We start from the raw sequence: 20,025 nt of genomic DNA, 5'->3' as shown, positions 1-20,025 counted from the left end.
TGGCCCTTGTCCATAGCATATTCGTATTTTGGAAATATAACCTATTTTCTATGTATCCAGATACAGTATGTATATTTTGCTCAATCTCAGCAGCTAATGTCAAGCTTATATAAATTTCAACAATCACCCTACAGAACAGCGGAGGAAACTAAAGCGGGCTTCATACTTATCCCAATTCGTGTCTCCTCCCTCTTTCCACGCTATCATTCCCAGCCAATCATCATCACGACTTTTATTTCTCCTGTTTTCATTAGTCGAAGTGCTCAGGGCGAATAAAGAGGTATTCTCCAATAGGATCTTGGATCTGCGTCGCGCGTGCTCCGAGGAGTGAGTCGAGGCTTTGGTTGGTCGGAGCTGGTGTCTTTGGGAAGATGGCGGCGGCGACCGCAGCGGTGACACCGGGGCCCGGCTGCGCGAGTGCGGATTTCTCCGACCTACGTCAGATTAAGAAGCAGCTGCTAGACGTGGCGGAACGGAGCCGGGAACGTGGCCTGCAGCATAGTGGGAAATGGTGAGGCTGGGATGACGTGAAGGGCTGGTAGGGGCTGGTGACTGTAGATAGGAAGGAGGGTGATAGGCGGTTGCCAGGTGTGTGAGGAATCCTCTATGGCATTTTGTTAATCCTTTGGTATTGCGCAGTGCTGATACTGTAACGGGGATTGAGTGCCTAAAGGATTTTAGGGGGGCCACAGTGATGTTCGTATGTACGGATAGTGGTGGTAAGCCTTATTGTGCACAATATACACAGTACCAGTTATATCTGGTTATGGCCTGCCTGCAATGTGAGGACGTATGGGGAGTCTGTGCATGTGAGTGTGTAAATTAGGGGTGGGGAATCGCATCCCAAGAGCCCAAATGCAATCTTCTAGGCCTCTCTATTGGCCCACAGGTCTGGCCACAGTCCCTGCCTCTTCCATGGGCCAAGCCCCACAATGGTTATGCTCTGTGTCCTCTTCAAGTGTTTTTGTCTGGTTGGAATAGGCCTGGATGGAGGATGCAAGATGGGTGATAGGTGTGTGCATAGAAATATCTCGAGTGGTGTAAAGGTAAGAGTCACATCCATTACTCCACCCGCTTTTTGCCTCAGGCCCCACCAACTATTTGGCTTGTGGTCCCTCGAAGGCTGCATATGAAGAGTGTTGCCCTTGGGCAGAAAAAGATTCCCCAAGCCTGGTGTATGTAATGAATTCTTGTGAGACAGACTGGCAGAAAGTGGTGTTTTTTCAGATGCAGTGGGCTTTCTTGTTTCAGGGCCTCAGAGCTGGCTTTTGCCCTGGACCCTCTGCCCTTCGGTGAGCTGCCTCCTGCACCTGCGCTCACAGAGGTATGGACAGGAGAAGCAATTGTCTTTTTAACACTCAAATCAGATGACACTGCTGTGATCACAGGTTGTGAGAAAAATCACAGCTTTTAACTATGTTGGTAGTTGAAAACAGTGGCATAAAATAAACAAAAGATAACTAGACGCCATATCAAATAACTTGTAGGATTTGCAAGTCGATTTGTAAGTCTAATTCACTTGAAGGTATTGTTTAGAGATGGGACAAGTGGGACAACCATTTATCTGCATGCTTATTTTATGCACAACTCTTTGTAGTTGAGCTGGAGGGAAGGGCTCTGGGTGCAATCCAGAGATTAAATGATGCTTGACTTGCATGATTTGTTCTAGCAGTGCTAGAGGTGAGGGTCACGTGTCAGGCAATTTTTTTTTATGCAACTAGTTTACTTTCTTAGGATCCGTTCTTTTTAGCCTGTATGGCCTTCACTCCCTCTAATTTCCTTTGCTGTTTTGCCACTGAGGTTTAAAATACCATAAATAAGCTAATTTGCTATTAGCTGTTCTCAGAGAAGCTCAAGTCTTGTTTTCTTAGAGAAAGGGGATTTGGTCTGATGTAATTTAAGAATGAACTGTTCTCAATCCAGAATTTTAATTTTTGGTGTGAAGGAACTGGTTTATTGGAAACGTGAAGTTCAAGAAGAGCATTTCTCTTCTTTCCCTGAAGCTTTCTATTCCAGAAGACAGTGTCTCAAGAATTCATTACATTGGAATTTAACTTTAAAAATTTTTTTCTTAGGAAGATGCTTGTGACTTGGATGCTTACACCCTTGCTAAATCTTACTTTGACCTGAAAGAATATGACAGGGCTGCTTACTTTCTCCGTGGCTGCAAGAGCCAGAAGGCCTACTTCCTGTATATGTACTCCAGATACCTGGTGAGCTGTTAGGGTGAAGCAACCCCCTTGATCTTGCCTTTTTTGCCTTCATGAAGAACATGTGAAACATCAAGAAAGCTAAGTTTTGTTCCTTTTTGCTTCTTGTAGCTGGATTGGTGTTATTACTGTGAACATAGCATGATATGAAATAGCTTGTTCTTAAAATTTTCAATGTGTGTGTTTTGCAGTCAGGTGAAAAAAAGAAGGATGATGAGACAGTGGATAGTCTGGGTAAGAACCTAAAACAAAACTTTTCTTCCCTTTTTTTGGACACTTGATTTGCAGTTTCTAAGGCTACACATTATTTTTTCTTTAGCTATTGACTGATTTTTTTTAAAATGAAAAATATCAGCAAAATGTATTATTACTGTTACATTATCCTCCTTCCCCCATCATACATTTTTCCGTGTTTAAGTTAGTTTAGCTTCTATCTAAATTACTATTTAGTTAGTCATTTCCCTTGCATAATTACAAACACACGAAAGAGAATGGAGGCATTCTGGCAAGCTCTCCCCTCCGCCAGCATTTTTCCAGCCCTCTATGAGTTGAAGGGTATTCTTTTGAAGTGGGAAGCCACCTCTACTCATAGGGCGCTCCTGTGATTTAGAATCCTGACACCTCAGCCAGTATATCTTCAGTATAGGATTGTGCCCTGAATGAGCTGGTAAAATTCTTATACACGCAAACAGGAGAAAGCATTTTTGTTTTCAGTTTTATATTCTTCCATTCCCTTAGTAAGTGGCTAGCAAAAACAAACATTTATTTAAAAAGTATTAAAATAGCCATAGGGTGCATTAGAATATAATGGCAGAAAATGCATATCCTAACCTAGCACATTAGCATTAATATGCTTGTGGGATCTTGTGTCCAGTTTTCATGCAAACATCCCTAAGTGATAATTTAAAATAATTCAGAAAAGAGTTACTAGAATTGTGAACTTTGGGGGGGGGGGCTTAGGGAAAAAAAGGAAAATATGCTTATTGTTTAATTTCCCAAGAAATGACAATCACTTCTGAGTAGCTGTCCATAGATGTCACCAGCAATAGCTCTGGTCTCACATGCTTTCCTAAGCAAGTGTTTCCTCAGTGACAGGGCACATCTTATGTGGAAGATTTTGAATGCCTGAAGTCTTTGAATAAAAATAATGCCATTTGTAATTTGAAATGTAACACACATGGCATCCAGCTATCAATAGGGATGATGTAAATGTCTCACCTCATATCTGGCCCTCTTTATCCATAGAGATTGGATACAGAGATTTCTGAATGGAAGTCTGTTTTGGCATGCAGAAGGTTGTCTTGCATTACTGTAACTGTTTGTTCTGCTCTTAAAATTTATATTTATAAATTATTTAGTTTATGCTCGTTGGAGAAATGGGTAAAGTACTGAAAGCCAGATTTCTCTGTTTACAGGTCCATTGGAGAAGGGGCAGGTGAAGAATGAAGTTCTAAGAGAGCTACGGGTAGAGCTTAGCAAGCAACGCAAAGCTCGAGAGCTGGATGGATTTGGCCTTTATCTGTAAGTGTAAAGAGACACACTGATAACATGTTGTAGGGAGCTGCCGTATGTTTACATCCAGGTATGAAGTTGGGATTATGAAATGAAAAGGGATTTTTTCTGTTCACCACACAAAGTGTCAGATTGGGGCACAGTGATGGCATAGGCTCTTGCCCTTGTAATGTTTCTCTTACTGTTTCTCTGCACCCCCTAGGTATGGAGTTGTATTGCGAAAGCTGGACCTAGTGAAAGAGGCCATTGATGTGTTTGTTGAAGCTACCCATGTTTTGCCATTGCACTGGGGGGCCTGGTTGGAGCTGTGTAACTTGATCACAGACAAAGAAATGGTAATTTGTGGGATTCTCAGGGGTGTGTGTGTGATAATGTTAGGCCCAGCCCTTATTTTCTAATATTGTTTGATTGGTGAACCACTGACTGCTCTGGAGTTGATATTGTTCTTGGTAGTTTTTCTGATTCAGACATACTTCCATTTAACTGACAAATTCATAAGTAGCTGAGTAGCCCTCAGAGGTGTTCCTGTAAATCCTTTCCAAAGATTCATTCAAGAGAGTGGGCAGACAAAGCTGACCCCGTGTTCTAACCTTTCCTGCAGTTCTTGGGGGCTGCTGTACACTGCTTCTCTAAGTGTGTCCCTCTTTGTTTGGTGGTTGTTGCCAGCTGAAGTTCCTGTCCTTGCCAGATACCTGGATGAAGGAGTTCTTCCTGGCTCACATCTACACAGAGCTGCAGCTGATAGATGAGGCTTTGCAGAAGTACCAGAGTCTTATTGATGCAGGATTTTCCAAGAGTACCTACATTATCTCTCAGATTGCAGTGGCCTATCACAATATCCGAGGTCAGTGAATCTTTTCAGGCTTGGGCAGTTTCAGTTTTGTTCCCTGTCATGCTTATTGTATTGTCTGCCTTTTTCTTTCCTTAGATATTGATAAAGCTTTGTCCATCTTCAATGAACTAAGAAAACAGGATCCTTACAGGATAGAAAATATGGACACCTTCTCTAATCTGCTGTATGTCAGGGTAAGTACTTTTTTTCTGAACCGCATTCTAGTGAAATACATCATAGAACCCTACCTTAATGCTAAGTTATCCAGAATCCTACAATAAGTGTACATAATTTTGTCTGTATCCCTAGAAGATTAAATATACATATAGGACACAATGGCATAATCTAAAGCATGTTTCTCAGAAGTAGGTCCCACCGAATTCAATTGCATTTAATCTCTAGTATAAATGTGTTTAAAATTGCACTCTAACTCACATTAACGTAGACATATGTTGGGCAGAAGCAGCTATATCTAACTAGGCCAGTAGGGAAATGTAGTCTGTAATGAAATAACAGTATTGCACAGAAAATATAGTGGCAAATGAAATCAGGAAACATTTCATACAGAGATTATACTGAGTTACCTGGAGCCAGCTTGTGAAGTAATTGTGGATGTTGTATGCAATTGCCACACGTTTTTGGTAATTTCTGATGACTTCCAAACATCCCAAAATACTATAATGTTTTGTTTTTATAGTGACCTAAGTAGTAAAATAGGGTATTATGTTTGAGCTATTTGTTTTTAGTAATAGATTTTAAGAGACCTCTAATAGTGGATTATATTGTAATTTCTGTTTAAGTTTTAATTAATTATATATCCCACCCTTCCTCCCAGTAGGATTCTTGTTTCTCTGTTGTCATGATCATCTGGCAGGAGATTTGCCATTGCACTTTTGAAGGGGTTGTGGGTCATACCCAGTCACAGTCAGCAAAACACATTTCTCATTGGAATATCCTAGTTCATATAGTCTAGTGACTGAACTTGAGGCTTGAAACGCTGTTCCTTTTTTATTTAGTGGTTTTTCAAGAAGCTCCACCCCATGGGCAACTTAAGTGCTGGCCCCTGTCCTCATTCTTACTGCCTTCCTTTTTCCCACTAGAGTATGAAACCTGAACTGAGCTATTTGGCTCACAACCTATGTGAGATTGACAAGTACCGTGTTGAGACCTGCTGCGTGATTGGTGAGAGACCTCCCTCGTTTGCTTGAAGAGGGATGGGAGGAAGCGACTTGGTCTTCTTTCCCATGAGAGAGTGTTAGTAAGTTGTTCTTTCTCAGTCTCTGCTTGCCTTCTGCTCACTATTCATTGTGCTTTTGCCATAGGGAACTACTATAGTTTGCGTTCCCAGCATGAGAAAGCAGCACTTTACTTCCAGAGAGCATTGAAGCTGAATCCTCGATATCTTGGAGCATGGACCCTCATGGGACATGAATATATGGAAATGAAAAACACGTCAGCAGCTATTCAAGCATATAGGTGTGTTGCGCAGGTGCCTTCCAAAAATGGAGGCTTCATTCTGGCTTCTGTCTAAGGTGGGGGATAGTTTAACAAGATGTTTTTCCATTGTTGTTAATTGCCCACCATCTGCTTGTGCCCTTCCACTGTCTTTTAACAAATGCAAAGTTATGGTCTATTAGATGTGTATCTTCCATTTGTGACATATACCTATATAATCCCTGTGGCTTTTCTCTTTCTGATAGACATGCCATAGAAGTGAATAAAAGAGACTACAGAGCATGGTATGGACTGGGGCAAACATATGAGATCCTCAAGATGCCATTTTACTGTCTTTATTACTATCGACGAGCTCATCAGCTCAGGTAAAACTGCCCGGTATAGATATCCTTGTTGTATCTAATTGTTTGAGTAGCTGTCACTATCGGTATTTGGAGTGAAATTGCTACAAATGAAATAGTGATGTACATTGCCATGGATGTCCTGCAAATGATAAAATATTATGTACCTGTGCAGCCTCTCCATCTACCAAGGGCAGAGAATTGCAACTGTCATATAAAAAAAAATCTGATCTTCATTGTTGCAAAAGGCAATGAGAATTTGACACTTAATATAGCTCGCTTTTGGAGGTCGCTGACTCATAGTGTCGCCATAAGTCGTAATCAACTTGAAGGCACGTAACAACAAACAATAGCTCCCTGCACCTTCCCATTGCTTCTAGACCTCTCCCGCCCTGCACTTATTGGAGGGGATCCACATTTTAAAATTCGGTTTGGAAATAAGAATATTCTAAAAGCAGAATTTAGGTTTTAAGTGCCAGATTCTAGACTCTTCCTTTGGAACTTGGAAAGAAAAGATTGGTGTACAGTTGGCTTTAAAGGTGAGGCTTGGTGCTCAGCATGTTTGAGGTTGTTAGGTCTTTTTCTCAGCCAGCTGCTTGTTTTGTGTGTTTCACAGACCCAATGATTCCCGTATGCTGGTAGCTCTTGGTGAATGTTATGAGAAATTAAATCAGCTAGTAGAAGCCAAAAAGGTAGGACAGAGTTTGGATTTGCATTGGGTGGGGCAGTGGGGCTAACACCATGAATCAAATAAAGGACTTGCAAGTGTGTTTCTGCTAAACTTATATCAGAAATATTTGAGTTGCCTCTGTCCATGCATTGACTTTTGAGAATGCATTGGTATGTGTAGTACTGGTATTATAGTTTATATAGCTGAAACATAGGTATTAGGGAACGGTGCTAAAAATGAGCCGTTCCTGGAATGGAATATAGTTCTTCTGTTTTGTCACTTAACTTCCATGGGTTTACCATAATAATAGAGATCTGATCAGATGGTTTTCTTGGTTCTTGTTGCTTGTTCCAAAAAGCAGAGGTAGAAGGATATCACCTAAAACTTTAGAGCTACTTTATTAGATTTAGAACTCCTATAATCTTGTATTATGTCATCTCTGATATGCCTTATTCTATTCATTCACCTCTGCTAGAGGGAATAGTAGTGAATATTTACTGACTTCGTCCTGATTCTGGACTAAGTATGTGTTTGACAATTTTTTCTTGACAGTGTTATTGGAGAGCATATGCTGTAGGAGATGTGGAAAAAATGGCACTGGTGAAACTTGCAAAGTGAGTAATAGTGTGTTTACTGCTTCTGATTGTCTCAGTCTTTCTGGATAGATTGACAAAACATCCTCATCTAACCACTGCCTTTTGGACTGAAGTCGTCTTTGTCTACAGACTTCCCCAAATAGTATTTTCCTGTTTTTTGCATAGCAAAATGTGATCCTAAGGAATTATTTAGGAGAAGTCCTCCAGATCATATTTGGCCTTTACAGCAGTAATATAGTCAATAAGTAACCAATAATATTTTCCTCCCAATTGTCATTGTCAGCATGTTCTGTGCATGAACAGTCACATGATATACATTCATACAGGTTCTTGGAAGAATCAAATGGCTACGTGTAAGCTAAGTATTTAAAGTATGTTAAGTGTATTATGATAAATATAAAACTAAAATTGTTGCACTATTGACATTGGATATTTCCCTAACTTGATGAAAATGACCCCTGGGAAATGCTCTTCAGGCTAGCTTCAAACTATATAATGTGTTTTTTAGGAAGGGTAAGTCCATCAACTCCATACTTTAGGCTTTTAGTGGATATTAGGGATTGTTTTTTAGTCTTGTGGGGTTTTTTGTATCCTTTAACCAAGGACATCCTTTGTGATTTTTTGTTCTTTCCCAGGCTACATGAACAGTTGAATGAATCGGAGCAAGCTGCTCAGAGCTATATCAAATACATCCAAGATATCTATTCTTGTGGGGTGAGTTGATTTTGGGAGAGAAAGATTTTATGTATATATATAAAATACCAAGAGGCTAGACTCCTAGCAGGGTCACCCAAGGCGGAATGGTCAAAGCTGATACACCAGTCTAAGATGCATCCAGACTCAGAGGAAGGCAATGGTAAACCATCTCTGAATATCTCTTACCATGAAACCCTCTGAACAGAGTATCCAAAATGCAACACAAGATAGTGCTGGAAGATGAGACCCCCAGGTCAGAAGGCACTCACCGAGCTACCGGGGAAGAACAAAGGACAACTACGAGTAGCGCTGTGACTAATGACGCAGCTGGGTCAAAGCCGAAAGGAAGCCCAGAGGCTGATGCGCACAGATGCGAAAGGAGAGTCTGGAGTTGTACAACGCACACATTAGGAACATGGAATGTGAGAAGCATGAACCAGTGAAAGTTAGAAATTGTCAAGAAAGAAATTGAACATATCAACATGACAATACTTGGCATGAGTGAGTTAAAATGGACGGGAATGGGGCATTTTCAGTCAGGCAACTACAAAATATTTTATGTAGGAAATGATAAATTAAGAAGAAATGGGGTTGCTTTAATAGTGAGAAGTGATGTAGCAGAAGCAATTAGGAGCTATAAGGCAAGGTCTGAGTGAGTGATATCAATAAAATTAACGGGAAACCTTTTATTTATTTATTATTTATTTATTTATTAAATTTATATACCGCCCGACTAGCAATAGCTCTCTTTTAACATAACCATCATCCAAATCTATGCCCCAGCAGCAAACACAGAAGAAGAGGGATTGGAGAGATTTTATGCAGAAGCACAGGAAGAATTTGGTCACACACCAAAACAAAATGTTCTGATAATCATGGGGGACTGGAATGCAACAGTAGGGAACAGAGAAGAAGTAGAAATTGTGGGGAAATGGGACTTGGGAGATAGAATGAAGCAGGAGAAAGGCTTATTGAATTCTGTGAAGCCAGTCATTTGTTTCTTGCAAACAAATTTTTTGAGCAACCGAAAAGATGGCTATACATGTGGACATCACCAAATGGTCAATATAGGAATCAAATTGATTATATAATTGGTAGCAGAAGATGGAGAAGTTCCATACTTTCTGCGAAAACAAGACCAGGAGCAGACTGTGATACAGATCATGAACTGGTAATATAAACAATCAGAGTAAAGCTAAAGAAGAAGAACAAAGCAATCATAATGCCAAAATACAATTTAAATAACATCCCAGAAAAATATAAAGATCAAATAAAGAACAGATTTGAGGCTTTAAGCTTAGTTGACAAAGAACCAGAAGAACTATGAAGTCAGAGACATGATCAGGGAAGAATGCAAAAAGACAATACCTCTAGTTAAAAAGAGAGAAAGACCTCAATGGATGACTGATCAAACTCCTAAAATGGTTAAAGAGAGAAGGAAAGCAAAAGGAGATAGAAACACGGTTAGAACCCTAAATGCAATAATACAGCGACTAGTACGTAGGGACAAAGAGAACTATTACAATAGTTACTGTATAGAAATAGAAGAGGACAACAAAAAGGGAAGAACAAGAGCCCTATTCCAAAAGATTAGAGAAATGAAAGGGAAATTTAAACCAAGAGTAGAGATACTGAATAATCAACAGGGGAACATACTGACTGACCAAGATGAAATAAAAGGAAGACGGAAGCAATACACTGAATAACTCTATAAAAGAGATGCAAGGATGACAGATTCATTCACGGAGGAACCATATGATGAAGAACCAGAAATTTTAGAATGTGAGATGGAAGCAGCTCTTAAAATACTTGGAAGAAACAAGTCACCAGGAATAGATGGCATACCAATAGAGTTGCTACAAGTTACTGAGACTGAACCTGTCCAATTTTGACAAAAATTTGTCAACAAATATGGAAAATAAAACAATGGCCCACAGACCGGAAGCTTTCAATATACATCCCAATTCCAAAGAAAGGGGGTTCCAGGGAATGCAGTAATTATCGAACTATTGCCTTAATATCCCATGCTAGTAAAGTAATTTTCAAGATTCTACAACAAAGGCTCTTACCATATATGGAGCGAGAGATGCCAAATGTCCAAGCTGGATTTAGAAAAGGAAGAGGTACCAGAGATCATATCGCAAACATAAGCTGGATAACGGAACAGACCAAGAAATTTCAGAAGAAAATCACCCTGTGCTTTATAGGTTACAGCAAAGCCTTTGATTGTGTAGATCACGAAAAAGATGGAATACTTTAAAAGAAATGGGGGTGCCACAGCATCTGATTGTCCTGTTGTGCAACTTATACTCTGGACAAGAGGCTACTGTAAGGGCAGAATATGGAGAAACCGATTGGTTCCCCACCGGAAAGGGTGTGAGACAGGGGTGTATTTTATCATCATATTTGTTTAATCTATATGCAGAAAAAATCATATGGAAAGTGGGATTGGATCAAGATGGAGGTGTGAAAATTGGAGGGAGAGATATCAATAATTTAAGGTATACAGATGATACCATACTACTAGCAGAAACCAGTAATGATTTGAAACAAATGCTGATGAAAGTTAAAGAGGAAAGTGCAAAAGCAGGACTATAGCTGAACGTCAAGAAAACTAAAGTAAGGACAACAGAAGATTTATGTAACTTTAAAGTTGACAATGAGGACATTGAACTTGTCAAGGATTATCAATACCTTGGCACAGTCATTACCCAAAATGGAGACAATAGTCAAGAAATCAGAAGAAGGCTAGGACTGGGGAGAGCAGCTGTGAGAGAACTAGAAAATGACCTCAAATGCAAAGATGAATCACTGAATGCTAAAGTCAGGATCATTCAGACCATGGTATTCCCGATCTCTGTGTATGGATATGAAAGTTGGACAGTGAAAAAAGTTGATAAGAGAAAAGTCAACCCATTTGAAATGTGGTTTTGGGGGACAGCTTTGCAGATACCATGGACTGCAAAAAAGACCAATATTTGGGTTAGAACAAATTAAACCAGAGCTATCACTACAAGCTAAAATGATGAAACTGAGGTTATTATACTTTGGACACATAATGAGAACACATGATTCACTAGAAAAGATAATTCTGGGAAAAACAGAAGGGAGTAGAAAAAGAGGAAGGCCAAACAAGAGATGGATCGATTCTATGAAAGAAGCCACAGACATGAACTTACAAGATCTGAACAGGGTGGTTTATAACAGATGCTATTGGAGGTCACTGAGTCACAGGGTTGCATAAGTCATAATTGACTTGAAGGCACATAACAACAACAACATGAAGTTCCTGAATTCCTGCATTTTATTCTTTTTGTTGTGGTCAGATTTGCATCCTTGGTGTGATATCAGTGTGGTTAGATTTCCAGTCTGAGCAGTGAGTCGTAATCTTCCTGAAGGCACATAACACACACACACACACACACACACAAAATTTAAACTGTTGGTTTAAATCAATCCACTCTGTCCCAAACCTTAAATACTCTGCACCCTTACTCGGAGGAGGGGCGGGATATAAGTGTAATAATAATAATTAAATCAGATTGTTTCAATTGGATTTTTTAAATAAAAAGTTGTAAGTACTGACTTTTTCTAAAGTTAATACTAAATCTTGATATAAGCGTGTTAGTCCTATAATTTACTTTTAAAATTATCAGTGCCTCTACCAAAGGAAGTGAGTTAAGGGAGTATTTTTATGCAAATGAAGAACCAATTTGATAATTTCTTAAATATTAATATATGCATGCTACCTATCAGACACTGGTGTTTTATTTTCACCTGATGAAAATAGTCTACTCTAGTCTACCCAGTAACTAGTAGACTATGTTTCAAGCTATTGGTCATTATCTTCCCTCTTTTTTTTCCCTTTTTTTTTTTTGCTGCATTTGTTTTGTTTTGTTTGGGATGGGGCTTGGCCAAAGCAGAGGGATACAGAAAGCAACACTAGAGACAAGAAAAGGCAATTGTCCAGTGTGCTTCTTCCTGTATTCCCGTGCATTGGTTCCACTCCGATACCCACTTGTCTGGGAATAAGCCCCATTTAGTTCAATCAGGTGTATTTCTAAATAGACATGTATAGGATTTTCTTGTTAACCTCTGTGGGTGCAGGTCCGCTATGATGGCTCCTATAAAATATTCCCATATAGGGTCTTTAGTAAAGACATTTCTTCTACAGAAAAAAAAAGAAACCATAAGTTTTAAAGTGTGATAAAGGAAAGAAAAGCCTGGCTGTAAGGGAAAAAAACAGCAAATCAGGGTTCAAATGGGTTTGCCTTAGGAATTGCCCATGGACTTTCCTCCTCCATAAGCAGTTAGGCTTTTTTCAGGCCTTGGAACCACATGCTGGGATTTTTTTATGGAAACTCTGGAGGGAAGGGTTAACTTGCCCCCAGATTACACCCTCTTCCCAGTGTGGCAGTCAGGCTGAGGGGGAAAAAAGATTCAATTTGTGCAAATTGGACTTTTTTCAAAGCTTAATGACCACACTGGACAGGGGGGAGGATGGCAAAGAGAGAGGTGGTAATGTCGGAAAGAAAATGGGTGACTGTGACGTCCTTCCCCAGCACCACCTGTGAAGCTCTCACTTGTGGCTGCCAGCAGACAGGAACGTCAGGTTTTCTTCTTACCCTTTACAGCTCTAGCACAGATTTCAACAAATCCCCCTGCTAGGCCTTACTACCCCATACTCTGTATCCCTTTTAGCCAATAGACTGTGCCTTAGTCTCTGCCAGGCTATCTTGATACCTTGTGTCTATGGGTATAGGTAATTCACCACAACCCCCCCCCCTGCAGCCTCTTGTCTCTGAAGCATACAGCCCTGGGTTTCTCTGTGGGACTGGATACACTTTCATCCGATCCGCCGTTGCCACCATTCGATACAACTGTTCAGCCTTGGTTACTTTGTTATTCCCTGGTATGTGTTCCCAGCTGAAGGAATCAGGCTTATGTTTAACCAAGAAAGTATTTATTAAATATCAGAAATAACAAGATTACTTAAGGAATGTTTCACAAGCATATGGTTTCATCTATATTCTGTTAGGTACTTGACTTCTTACTAATTGCCTCAGAACTCCGACTCACTCTCCACAACACCATCCACCTCCTCAATTCACCACTTCCAAACACCTTCTAAACACCACCTCATGTACTCCCCCCTCCTCTTTCACTCCACTTACCATATGTCTTCTATATAAACAGCACTTACCATATTTACAATATAAGCAGGAACATCATAGTGACCCACTTCCCTCTCTGTCCCAACCCATTTTTGACTTTGCTGTCAGATTTGCACCATTGTTTAGGAAATACATGAAGTATTTCCTGTGGAAAACCTGGTTTTAAATTGGCCTTTTTTCTTGATAACTCAAACCATTGGTTTAAATCAATCCACCTTGTCCCAAACCTTAAATACCTTTATTCTATTCTAGGAGATAGTGGAGCACCTGGAAGTAAGCACCGCCTTCCGCTACCTGGCTCAATATTATTTCAAGTGTAAACTCTGGGATGAAGCTTCAGCCTGTGCCCAGAAATGCTGTGCATTCAATGATGTGAGTAGCCAGCCCATTGTCAGGGGACTTTTTCACTGGATCCTCTGCCTACTTCTATCCACAGTGCCACCGTTAAGACCACTCTGTGTTGTATGCAAACCCCATACATATGCAAACCCCAAAATTTGCATACACATTCTTTTATATGCAAAATGTGTGTATTGTTAGGGCAGAAGTTGCATATGTCCCTGGAAGTAGTCCTGGGATGATTGCCTCTAAGCTGTTGTGTATGAAATATAAAAGTGACATGACAACTCCTTTAAAAAAGGTTTTTTACCACCTTAGCTTGAGGTGGTAAAAAAATAATGTAATGTTTGGAGTTCCTAGGTCAGGCAGGAGCTTTTGCCAAGCTCTTCAGCTATAATCATGATAATTATTGCTTGTCCTCACTCTAAATAGGTCTTTCTTTTTTAGATGCCCTGTTTTGTCATATAAAACCACTGTGTCTGTATCGGTAAATGTAGCAAAACTGAGTGTAAATAAGCACAGGATTAGCTCAGTAGATAAAATATATATTCAACTATAATAAAATAAGGTGTTCCCTGAACCTGATTTTTTTTTTAAATTGTTTTTTTTCAGGGTGATATGGAGGGAAGGGCACATGCAGGCATTGTTTATGCCACTTCTAAAAGTCATTTAAAGCCATTTTAAGATGTCTATCATGGTATCAGGCACCCATGTGTTAAGCCATACTTAAAGGAGCAGCTCTGGCAGAGTACACAGAAGAATGAACCCAAAAAAGAGACTTGAGGCCCACCTCTGTTTTTTAAATAAAAATCTAAATCCTTGGTAGTGTGACCACCCATCTGCCTTCACTAATAGAACCAATCAATATTACACAAGATGGCAGGAGGCTTGTGAAAAGCCAGTCAGGAAAGCTTATTCTATAAAGTTTCTGTTCCTTGTGGAAATGGTTTGTGTTGGGTAGCTGGTTTTTGCCTAGTAAAAAATGTATTGCTATTTACATGGATAAAGAATGAGTGCAGGTTGACAGATAATCTGCAGACATGTTCCTGTGGGCCACCAAAAACCTCTTTGCAGGCTGTATATAGCCTGCAGGTTGACTTGCCCCTGAAATAGGTGAAGCAAAGAGTCTGTGTGGTCTAGTGGTTAGGGTGCTGGACTAGGATCTGGGAGACCAGGTTCAAAACCCCACTTAGCCATGCAGCTCACTGGGTGACCTTGGGCCAGTCACAGTCTCAGCCTAACTTAACTCATGGGGTACGCCACCTTGAGCTCCTTGGTGGAGGAAAGGTGGGATATGAATGTAACAACAATAAAAATAAAAAGAGCATGAACAGGAGATAAAAGTATCTAGAATCTGTTGATCCATTAGGGTAGGGGTGAGGTAACTATTTTGGTCCAGTGAGCCAAATCATTATCTGTTCCCACCTGCTTGGGTCAATGTAGACAGGTATATGGCACAGCCCACCTGTCAATCACCACCCAAAATTATGACATCAGATGATTGACAGGTGGGTTGTCCCTGTTGACCTGTCAAAGTGCCTTCTACAGCACTTCCTAAGTGTCTGACAGCCAGCTGGTTGTCAGCACTTGGGAACCACAGTCCAAGGGGCTTTGCCAGTTCTGTGATCAGCAAAGTGCCAAGCTGTTTTTTACAGGAATTGGTTGTGCAGTTCCTTGGTTGCGTAGCAGATCTAGGAGGGCTGAACACCAACCCTGCTTTCTTCAGTGATCAGCTGCACGAACAAGGTCCCCCAGGGAAATTTGGTTGCACAGCTGACCCAGCCACATCTCTACCTGTCCCATACTTGATATCACATAGGACCTTGAGTGTGGGACAGGTGGGCATGGTTTAGGGTATATAGCTTTGTGGGCCAAAGATTCCCCACCCGAGTTAGTGAATAGTTTGTCAGAGTAGTCACATATGCAGAGGTCAAGTGAAAATGTCACATGCTTGCAGTGTCTCAAGACCAGCTAAATCTGGCAGCTATAATATTTGGACAAGTTCAGCATCCAAAATTGATATATTCATGATTTCAATGTTGTTGAAATATGTCTTTTTCCTTTAGTAGCAGAAGTTGCCCTGAAATTGGGTACTCCTTCTACACACTCTACAGGCACAACTATGTCAGTTAATGCTGACTGTTGCCCACTCTTACATTAGCTGTTTTTTGACAACACAGTGGTGTGGCAACAAAGAATAGGAAATCCCTTGTGCCAAAAGCTTTAGTTGGCCCGAGCCCATTTATACGCATGAGCATATTAAATAACAGGAGCTTTGAATGTCTGCCTAAATTAATGCTTCTGCTTTGGAGTCCTAGGAAATGTGACATTGCACCACAAGTTTGGCTGCAATTCAGGATGGCTGGTCTTTGCTCAGGAACATCCATGTGTCCTCTATCTAGTTATTACACTGTGTCTACTGTTTCGATAATGCAGCTTTTTTCCCCTCCAGACAAGAGAAGAAGGGAAGGCCCTCTTGCGGCAAATCTTACAGTTACGAAATCAAGGAGAGACATCGTCTACAGAGATTGCCACACCTTTCTTACTTCCTCCTTCCCTATCTGCCAACAACACTCCAACACGCCGTGTGTCACCACTGAACTTGTCTAATATTACACCTTAAACGTACCTTTCCCTCTAGGCTGTCCCGAAGTGTAAGCGTAATCCAGGTGGAGCTGGATTTTCCCTTCTAATTCTTGCCTCTCTAGTGAGAGTTCTATATACAGGAGTGCCTTCCTGGGACGTCTGAATGCTGGTAACTCATTGTTGAGGATAACTATTGTACTGTGCTATCCAAAGCTTGTAGCTCCAGAGTGTATAGTGAATGGCTGAATCCCTGCTATTCTTTCTCAATCCTCTCTTCTTACTGGCATGACATCTCAGTGTAAGAAGGGACTCTTTAAGGTTTTTCCCTCTCCACTGAAATTCATTGGAACTGCTTCTCTGTCTCATTTCATGACATCCCTTTCCAAGACATCGCAATGACGTGCAGGTTACCAGTGTGTCAGCTATGTAACATATTAGAAGGAGAAATGGTGCCTCACTCTTATTTGGAGAGATGGAAAGAATACCCTTCAGCTATTGGGCCGTTACACTTTTTGTTTGTGAGCATAGCAACTATCTTAGATTAGGTAGTTAGTAAAAGGAGCCAGTGCAAATAGCACGGGGACTGTCATTTGTTGTAGCACATGTAAGGCATGCATGAAAAAGCTAGTAATTCATATCCCACTGTTAATTCCATTTCTAAGCAGCAGCTGATGCTGTTGTGAGGCCTGGTAACAGTGAAGTGATGGGGCTACTGTAGGTGTTCATCAAGCCAGAGTGCAGTCATTGCTTTTGCATTTAACTGACTATAGGAATATTTCCCATTATTTTTTGAGAGGCAAAACACAACTCATTTTTGTTGCTGTTGAACAAGACAGAACTGTTCATTAAAAGCAACTCTGATCAACTCTTTGAACTAGGAACTGCTGTGTTGTAAAATAGTTTTGTATCGGGGATGCAGTTGCAATGTTGGATATGATCTTAGGACTTAAATAATGGTTTTGATCAATTCTCAGTGTGACAGAATAATAGAAAAAATAGCAGGGGTTAAGAATAACAATAATATACCTTGCTTAAGCCAATAATGGGAGAATTCAGGATGCAGAACAAGTTGAAAAGGTAATATCAAACAAGCTTAAATTCTTTTTTATTAAATTGTCTTTATTATATAGCTCCTTGGTATTTGTTTTAGTCAAACACAGAACTATGGCTTCTTTTGTGCAGCTGAGCTATTTGGGCTATAGTTCTCACACAGTTACTGATTTTTATCTTTCTTGAAGATGCTTTCAGGAAGGGTTTAAAACAAAGGTCCCCTGTTCTATCATCGCAACAATCCTGTGAGATAGGGTAGGCTAAGACTAATTAATGATCAATGAGCTGCATATTTGAGAAAGATCTTTGTGGTCGAAGTCAACACTCAAGGCCAGTCCTACCATTTGGCAGTGAGGGCGCTGATTGTAGGTGTCATGAAAGGACTGTAAATAGTAAATTTATTTTATTGTATTTTACTCCCACAGAAAACACTGGTGGGTTTACCAGCTCATTGGGTTACTGTAGCCATGACTTGGCAGGAGAGTACCATTTGCTGTTCTGTTTCAGACAGCAAAATGTCTTGGGCAACCCTGTCAACCCTCTAACTTGGCTTTATGTGCTAGGCTGACTTATTGAAAGCCAATTACAATGGAAGCTAAAACATAAGAAAATTAATGAGGTGATCATCAGTACTATATATCTGTAAGATTTTGATGTAAAACTCAATGTAATTGTAAATATGGCTATATCCCAGTTTGTATGATGCTTGTAATATTTGTTTTAAGCAAAAACCAACCACCTTTTGAGAATAAGGATTCTGTCTCTGTTTAGAATCTTGTGTAAGTTGCAAAAATAGTAAACAAGGGGTTTTAGGTAAATCATATATGGTTGTAATTATTGGCCCTCCAGAACTGTGCCCCCTCCAAAGAGTTAACTCCTTAGCATAATTTGCTCTACTGCATGCTCTGTTATTAGTATGGTTAACAGTCTACACCTTGTTTTGTAGATTAAACAGAAAAATTACAGTATTTTACCACCTTTCAGCATCAGTCTAAACCAGGCAGTTGTCAGAATAGATATCTGGATACTTGATGGGGGTAGAGCAGCAGTGGGGAAACTGGCTTTCCCTGCACCGTTGGACTCCCAACAGCTGTTGTGCCTGATGGCAGTCAAGGCCAACAAGTTTTCCAGCTCTAGTGTAGAGGTATAGTTATGATTTACCTAAACCCCCTTGTTTACTATTTTTCCAACTTACACAAGATTCTAAACAGAGACAAGTCCAACAGGTTTCCTATCTCTAGTGTAGAGGTATAGCTATGATTTTAAACACGCTACAACCTTCATTTAGGGTTTGGAAGAGGTAGAAAGAAATCCTACTTCTGGCTTCCTGCAGAAACTGGAATTATTCATAGTGGCAACCAGACACTTTTGCTTTATAAAAAACCATTTAGAACTTCAGTTTCAGTCAGTGGAACTTTGTCAGGGTTGCATTTGCAGTTTGTAACAGATGTAATTTTCAACGTTGCTCCCTGTTAATTGTCTTAAGTCGGGGACTCAAATACAGCAGCTTAGCAGTTGCTCTGGTTGGCACTAAGGTAATGGAGAGGGTATGCAAAACTAAGCAGGTACTATTTGCTTTTTGTGGAACTGCCTGCTGTGGGGAAAACCTTTGGAATTTGGAACAAATAGCCCACTGTGTCAGGGATCATGTCAGGATAAAGGTACTCTGTATGATGGTTAAGTACTAAAGGCACAGTTCAATTTTTGGCAGAAGTACCTCTTGGCCCGTTCTGTCAACTATGAGTAGGATCTTGTAGTCTGCTACATGCTACAGGAGATATGTTCTATCTGAAGAGATGATACCAATTATCTTCCCCCACTTAGGAAGAAAATTGCACCCACCTACTGGTCTGAACTGCACAGTTAAGTATTTCCATTACATTTCCCAGATGGCTAGTGTCTGAAGATAAAGATGCTGTCTGCTGAGGCCTTTGTCATTATTTCAGTACCATAGTTGTAGATGCACCAAGGTATGGTACTGTTTTTTTCTACAGACACATACCCTTTCCCCAAGAATTCAGGAGAGTTCCAGGCTCAGTAGTTTCTAAATATACCTCATTTTGAAATGGACAATACTGGTTGCATGACTCCATTCTGAACTCTGTAATTTGTGAGTAGCTAATGAACATGAAATAAGATTTATTTAGTCTGGTAAAACCATAAAAACTTAACCTGACCTCTGAGTGAAGCTACTTAGAAGTTAGCTTCAGGAATGACAAGGTCAATGCATTACTTAATATGGCCACAAGATACAGTGGCTGCTACCTGGAGAAGAGCAACAGACAGCAAGACAAAGCCCCACCTTTACAATCTCTGGGTGTTGCTGCTTGCAGCTGCTCCCGTCTCACAGAGACCAGCAGAATAAACTGCCCTGTGAAGCAAGAGTAAATAGGACCATCTGGTCCACTCCCCAAGCCTATCCTGGCTGTAGCCCAATGAGGCTTACCTTTAGGCAGACATGCATGAGATTGCAGTGTAAGGCATCAAAATATCCACTCCCATAAAACCAACAGGTTACCAATTATTGAAGTAGCTTACCTCTAAATAATTCATTTTACTAGCTT

At 40.3% G+C, this 20,025-nt stretch overlaps 1 protein-coding gene across 1 annotated transcript; it reads left to right on the top strand.

The window, feature by feature from the left end:
• The first annotated feature begins 264 nt into the window (after positions 1-264).
• Positions 265-19,387, top strand: CDC23 (cell division cycle 23). The gene is made up of 16 exons (XM_061617664.1): positions 265-511; positions 1,252-1,324; positions 2,076-2,213; positions 2,402-2,444; positions 3,626-3,731; positions 3,925-4,057; positions 4,389-4,566; positions 4,651-4,748; positions 5,655-5,736; positions 5,877-6,030; positions 6,255-6,374; positions 6,967-7,042; positions 7,573-7,634; positions 8,252-8,330; positions 13,739-13,858; positions 16,278-19,387. The coding sequence occupies exons 1-16, from the start codon at positions 372-374 to the stop codon at positions 16,446-16,448; spliced, it is 1,773 nt and encodes a 590-aa protein (XP_061473648.1). The 5' UTR covers positions 265-371; the 3' UTR covers positions 16,449-19,387.
• The last annotated feature ends 638 nt before the right edge of the window (positions 19,388-20,025 follow it).

The sequence above is a fragment of the Rhineura floridana genome, chromosome 3 (assembly GCF_030035675.1).
Source record: "Rhineura floridana isolate rRhiFlo1 chromosome 3, rRhiFlo1.hap2, whole genome shotgun sequence".
NCBI lineage: Eukaryota > Metazoa > Chordata > Lepidosauria > Squamata > Rhineuridae > Rhineura > Rhineura floridana.
Note: the sequence above shows the minus strand (reverse complement) of the source record. Positions and strands in the feature narration are given on the sequence as shown.

Bases quoted from the DNA above. Each gene is read 5' to 3' on its own strand.
- CDC23 (XM_061617664.1), top strand. From the start codon at position 372: ATGGCGGCGGCGACCGCAGCGGTGACACCGGGGCCCGGCTGCGCGAGT. The intron at 512-1,251 runs GTGAGGCTGGGA...TTCTTGTTTCAG, and splicing joins CTGCAGCATAGTGGGAAATG to GGCCTCAGAGCTGGCTTTTG. The intron at 1,325-2,075 runs GTATGGACAGGA...TTTTTTTCTTAG, and splicing joins CTGCACCTGCGCTCACAGAG to GAAGATGCTTGTGACTTGGA.